This window comes from Phaseolus vulgaris, chromosome 11 (assembly GCF_000499845.2).
Source record: "Phaseolus vulgaris cultivar G19833 chromosome 11, P. vulgaris v2.0, whole genome shotgun sequence".
NCBI lineage: Eukaryota > Viridiplantae > Streptophyta > Magnoliopsida > Fabales > Fabaceae > Phaseolus > Phaseolus vulgaris.
Window position 1 is genome coordinate 47,538,790 of NC_023749.2, and position 7,729 is coordinate 47,546,518.

Here is a 7,729-nt window from a genome sequence, read left to right on the forward strand (position 1 = left end):
AAAGACGACTTTTGTGTACATACTTGTCAACAAATGCTTAATAGTTTTATGCTTTCAAAACCGCAAGGTCCAGAGCAATAATTTCATAATTCAAAAACCAAAAGGTAGTTAATAATTATTTAGAAATTGAAAAAATATTATCTATAATTCTCACGTTTGTTATATTAAAACTCATTAAACTAATATATATTCCAAACATGCTAAACCGAGAGGTCTTATTAAAAAAAAAAAAAAAAAACCGAAAGGTTTTGCTACAAAACCGAGAGGTCCAGCTACACATTCGCGTATCATCATAAAACTGCTTACGATTCAAACTCAACAATTGAAGGGTTCAGAATTAATAATTTTATGCCTTAAAAATTCAAAGTTCTAATTGAAGATGTATCAAAACGTAAGTTGAATTTATACTAGGTGGCAAAAATAACAAAAGTTAAAACTGCAAATGTTATTTTATTAGCTAAAACCGAAAACATGGAACCGGATGCATTAGTCACGTATACGTTGATATTAAGCTTTTAGTCGTCCAAAGCCCAACCGAAAGATCCTAATTCCAAATTCATTAATAATTTTATGCTTTTAGATTTTAGAAACCGAAAGATCCAATTAGGATTTGTACTCAAAAGACAACGTTTCAAGAACACAAATTAAGTGACCAAAAGATCAGCATTGAGCTGTTAGGACCGAAAGGTCTCTGATACATTTGCTTGTAACCGAAAAATAAAATTAATTATTCAAATCATGGAAACCGATCAATAGTGTTACACTTAAAAACCGAAAGGCCCAGGTTACAAGATGCTCAATAATTTCATGCTTTAGAAACCGAAAGGTACACTTGAAGATATATATCAAATTAAATATTTCCCATAATGTAGTTCTCATGATCACTAATATCGAAAGATGAGCTCGAACATATCTGTTATATGAAATGCAATAAATTAAGATATCTTTTAAGCCAAATATTAAAACCGAAAGATATGAGTATAAAGCCAACAAGTATAACTAAACTGTTAAAATCCAACGATTACTATAAAAAATAATTATAACTGACAACTTTCAAAAGCTATAAAATTATAAAAAAATGCTAAGTTTTCAAGATTAGAAAACCGAAAGGTTAGCAGAATTCTCAAAATGTATGGTTATAACCGAAAGAAAATATTGAGCAGACAATTAGATAACTTGAAGGATAGAAAAAAGAAGTTAAAATCGAAAGCTCAGATGATATTTATAGTAACAAAAAATCAACTTAAACACAAGGGAAAACAATAAACTTTATACGTGCTAAAGTTCCAAAAAGGAATTACATTAAAAACGCAAATATCCATACATGGATCAGATGTCATAGCATTCCAAAACAAATTCGCTTCTCGTTAACTAAAACCGAGAGTTAAAAACAAAAAATGAGAGCACATATCCATTTAGCTCTCGGCATCAACATCTTCGGTATCATCTTCAGGAATTTCATTAACAGGCATTAACTCACCATTATAAAAATCTTTCTCAACATCAAAATTGCCTTCATCAATAGGAATCTTATAGAAATACTTCGCTTGTTCCAAAGCTTTCGCAAAACCTAACTTGTGTTGTTCCAAAATGAAGTTTTGGGCTTCAAAAACATCCACCTTCAATTGCCCAATCTTGTCCTCCATAGCCTTGATGGTGTTGGTATTAGACTCCTTCACGGAAGATAATTATGAAACTCTTCCATCAAGCAATTGATTCTCATTACGAAGTTGAGTGATCTCCTCACCAGTCTTCAAACTCATGACTTTTAAATCAGAAATTTGCTTTCAAGACTTTATGTTTCTACCTCTTGCTGCTTCTTCTGCAAACTCATCTCTTTTAATTGCGAAGACAAAGCGACATTTTTATCCTTACTCTCGACAAACTCACTCTTTAACTTTTCAAACTCGGCAAGTGACACGCAGCTACCATTCTTTACTTTCACCATCTTTCCAATCAAAAGAGTTCTACTCGAAAGTTCGATGATAGAATCAGCCAAAGAAGCTGCATCCTCAGCTTTCAACATATTATAAGACGACTCAGTAAACGAAGTTTGGACAAACTTAGCATATTTCGTAGAAGCACCAAAAATAGATTCAGGAAGAGGTTCCGTTGAGCCACCTTCACAATGACGGTGACGCCGAGAAGAGGAATGTGATTTTTTGCTACTTCTAGCACGTTTCTTGGACTTTTTTTAAGGTCCAACATCGTGATCATCCTTCGCAGGTTCAGCGGCTTCAATACGAGAAAGAGGTTCCATGGTTCCTACCTCCACTACCGGTTTGACCACATTTTTCCGTCGAGGAGTAACATCACCAGCTCTGTTAAGAAGTTTCGTAAAGTATGAACGACCTTTCGAATTTGTGGCCGCCATTAATGCTGAAAATCAATAAAAAATTTAGCAAAGTTAAAAATCTCATGCTATAAAACAAGAAAAAAGCGAAACAATCACATACCAATGAGATCCTCTTGTGGACTTTTTGAAGTATACAATTGTAGTAAAGCGCGAGTGGGAATTCGATACGAGATGTGACCAAAAACTTCAATAACATGACGATCAGCAGCATTCATTGAGTGGCAAGACCACAAATTGAACTTTAATGGATCTTGCGTCCAATACAAAGGAAATTTCAGAATGTCTCCATCAAAAATGAATGCTGCATATGTCTCCCTCATGTCCAGAACGGTTTCTCGTCGCAGCAAAGAACTTCAGGAAAGCCTAGTAGCTTGCATATATTTTTCTCGTTGTCTTCATCATAATCTTCTTCTTCGTCGGTTTAGTATATTTATGCATTCTTAATATTATTAAATATTCTTAATATTTTTAAATATTTTTAGTACTATTAAATATTCTTAATATTATTAAATATTCTTAATATTATTATATATTCTCAATATTATTAAATATTATTAAATAATATTATTATTAATATTATTAAATATTCTTAATACTATTAAATATTCTTAATATTATTAAATATTCTTAATATTATTATATATTCTCAATATTATTAAATATTATTATTATTAATATTATTCAATATTAAATATTATTAATATTATAAAATATTATTAATATTAATAAATACTATTAAATATTATTATTATTATTATAAAATATTATTAATACTATTAAATACTATTAAATATTATTATATATTATTAAATACTAAATATTATTAATATTATTAACTATTAATAATATAAATATAATTAAATATTATTAATATTATTAATATTATTAAATATTATTAATATTATTAAATATTATTAAATATTATTAAATATTATTAATATTATTAATATTATTAAATATTAATAAATATTATTAATAATATTAAATATTATTAATAATATTAAATATTATTAATAATATTAAATATTATTAATAATATTAAATATTATTAATAATATTAAATATTATTAATAATATTTAATATATTATTAATAATATTAAATATTATTAATAATATTAAATATTATTAATAATATTAAATATTATTAATATTATTAATATTATTAAATATTATTAATAATATAAATATTATTAATAATATAAATATTATTAATAATATAAATATTATTAATAATATAAATATTATTAATAATATAAATATTATTAATAATATAAATATTATTAATAATATAAATATTATTAATAATATAAATATTATTAATAATATAAATATTATTAATAATATAAATATTATTAATAATATAAAAATTATTAATAATATAAATATTATTAATAATATAAATATTATTAATAATATAAAAATATTATTAATATTATTAAATATTATTAATATTATTAAATATTATTAATATTATTAATATTATTAATAATATAAAATATTATTAATATTATTAAATATTATTAATATTATAAAATATTATCAATATTATTAAATATTATTAATATTATTAAATATTATCAATATTATTAAATATTATTAATATTATTAAATATTATCAATATTATTAAATATTATTAATATTATTAAATATTATCAATATTATTAAATATTATTAATATTATTAAATATTATTAATATTATTAAATATTATTAATATTATTAAATATTATTTATATTATTAAATATTACTAATATTATTAATATTATTAAATATTATTAATATTATTAATTTTATTAAATATTATTAAATATTACTAATATTATTAATTTTATTAAATATTATTAAATATTACTAATATTATTAATATTATTAAATATTATTAATATTATTAAATATTATTAATATTATTAATTTTATTAAATATTACTAATATTATTAATATTATTAAATATTATTAATATTATTAATTTTATTAAATATTATTAAATATTACTAATATTATTAATATTATTAAATATTATTAATATTATTAAATATTATTAATATTATTAATATTATTAAATATTATTAATATTATTAATTTTATTAAATATTATTAACTATTATTAATATTATTAAATATTATTAATATTATTAAATATTATTAATATTATTAATGTTATTAAGTATTATTAATAATATTAAATATTATTGATATTAATAAATACTATTAATATTATTGATATTATTAAATACTATTAATATTATTATGTATTATTAATATTATTAAATATTATTAATATTATTTAATATTATTAATAATTTTAAATATTATTAATATTATTAAATATTATTAATAATATAAATATTATTAATAATATAAAAAATTATTAATATTATTAAGTATTATTAATATTATTAAATATTATTAATATTATTAAGTATTATTAATATTATTAAATATTATTAAGTATTATTAATATTATTAAATTAATATTATTAATATTATTAAATATTATTAATATTATTAAATATTATTAAATATTATTAAATATTATTAATATTATTAAATATTATTAATATTATTAAATATTATTAATATTATTAAATATTAATAATATTATTAAATATTAATAATATTATTAAATATTAATAATATTATTAAATATTAATAATATTATTAAATATTAATAATATTATTAAATATTAATAATATTATTAAATATTAATAATATTATTAAATATTAATAATATTATTAAATATTAATAATATTATTAAATATTAATAATATTATTAAATATTAATAATATTATTAAATATTAATAATTAATAATATTATTAAATATTAATAATATTATTAAATATTAATAATATTATTAAATATTAATAATATTATTAAATATTATTAATATTATTAATATTATTAAATGTTATTTATATTATTAAATATTACTATTATTATTAATATTATTAAATATTATTTATATTATTAAATATTACTATTATTATTAATATTATTAAATATTACTAATATTATTAATATTATTAAATATTACTAATATTATTAATATTATTAAATATTATTAAGTATTACTAATATTATTAATATTATTAAATATTATTAAGTATTACTAATATTATTAATATTATTAAATATTATTAATATTATTAAATATTATTAATATTATTAATATTATTAAATATTATTAATATTATTAAATATTATTAAATATTATTAATATTATTAACTATTATTAATATTATTAATATTATTAATATTATTAATATTAATAATGTTATTAAGTATTATTAATAATATTAAATATTATTGATATTATTAAATACTATTAATATTATTATGTATTATTAATATTATTATATATTATTAATATTATTAAATATTTTAATATTATTATATCTTTCTCATTGTCTTCATCATTATCTTCTTCTTCGTTGGTTTGGTATATTTCTACGTCCGAAGGCGATCCACATCAACGAACCCCGCGGCCGGCGACATCCAAGGACAAGCGGTGTCGAATCCCATGGCTTCGAGACCTCTGATGATGGTGGTCGTGGTGGCCGAAGCAGTTGGGGAGTGTACCATGTGTGTGGAGGGGGTGGCAGAGGGAGAGGAGGTGAAGATGATTGTCTACTGTAAGCACATCTTCCACACGAATTACATTGACACTTGGCTGGAGAACCATGTTACGAGCCCGGTGTGCCGATATTTTGAGATGACTGGAGAGAAGGAGCTTGTGACGGTGGGAGGAGATAAAGAAGAAGAAGATGAAGTTTCTGGAACAGAATAGGAAGTGTTGAGTGGCATATTTATATATTAGGAGTGAGAGAAAAGGGTTTATTTTATTAGTATAATGTGTGGAAGAGGATAAAGCTGTGTGTCATGTATAATATTTATAAAATAATTATTTATTTGTTATGGAAACTATTACCGTCAATGAAGATGGAGCGCACGTAATTGCACGAAATCACAATGTAGTGGTGCATCAAATATTATTAATATTATTATATATTATTAATATTATTTATATTATTATATATTATTAATATTATAAAATATTATTATATATTATTAATATTATTAAACATTATTAATATTATTATATATTATTATATAATATTAATAATATTAAATATTACTTAAGATTCCTATGTGAAAGAAATTCTATAAAATGGAACAAAATAGCAATCTTAACCTTAATCTTAGAAAAGAAACCATTCACCGAATAATGTTTATTGTTCCTCCTCTCTCATCTCCCGAACGGTTTCTCGTGGCAGCAAAGAATTGCAAGAAAGCCCAGTAGCTTCAGTTCGACATTTGCATATATCTTTCTCATTGTCTTCATCATATTCTTTCTCTTCGTCGGTTTGGTATATTTCTACATTCTTAATATTATTAAATACTTTTAATATTATTAAATATTCTTAATATTATTAAATATGCTTAATATTATTATATATTCTTAGTATTATTAAATATTATTATTATTAATATTATAAAATATTATTAATATTATTAAATACAATTAAATACTATTAATATTATTAATAATATTATTATTATTATAAAATATTATTATTATTATTATTATAAAATATTATTATTATTATAAAATATTATTATTATTATAAAATATTATTATTATTGTTATAAAATATTATTCATATTATTAAATACTATTAATATTATTATATATTATTAAATATGAAATATTTTTAATATTATTAAATATTATTAATATTATTGAATATTATTAATATTATTAAATATTATTAATATTATTGAATATTATTAATATTATTAAATATTATTAATATTATTAAATATTATTAATATTATTAAATATTATTAATAGTATTAAATATTATTAATATTATATAATTATATTAATATTATTAAATATTATTAATATTATTAAATATTATTAATATTATTAAATATTATTAATATTATTAAATATTATTAATGTCAATAATATAGATATAATTAAATATTATTAATTATTATTAATATTATTAATTATTATTAATTATTATTAATATTATTAATATTATTAAAATTATTAATTATTATTAATATTATTAATGTTATTAAATATTATTAATATTATTAAATATTATTAATATTATTAAAAAATTTAATATTATTAAATACTATTAATAATATTAAATATAATTTTTAATATTAAATATTATTAATATTATTAAATATTATTAATATTATTAAATATTATTAAAATTATTAAATGTTGTTAAATATTATTAATATTTTTAAATATTATTAATATTATTAAATATGATTAATATTATTAATATTATTAAATATTATTAATATTATTATTTTTATTAAATATTATTAATATTATTAAATAT

The 7,729-nt window shown here is 17.8% G+C and overlaps 1 protein-coding gene across 1 annotated transcript; it reads right to left on the minus strand.

Annotated features, from left to right (window-relative positions):
* Positions 1–1,277: 1,277 nt before the first annotated feature.
* LOC137818858 (uncharacterized) lies at positions 1,278–2,747 on the minus strand. The gene is made up of 2 exons (XM_068622489.1): positions 2,457–2,747; positions 1,278–2,379 (listed from the first exon to the last, which is right to left on the minus strand). The coding sequence occupies exons 1-2, from the start codon at positions 2,674–2,676 to the stop codon at positions 2,195–2,197; spliced, it is 405 nt and encodes a 134-aa protein (XP_068478590.1). The 5' UTR covers positions 2,677–2,747; the 3' UTR covers positions 1,278–2,194.
* Between the last annotated feature and the right edge of the window lie 4,982 nt (positions 2,748–7,729).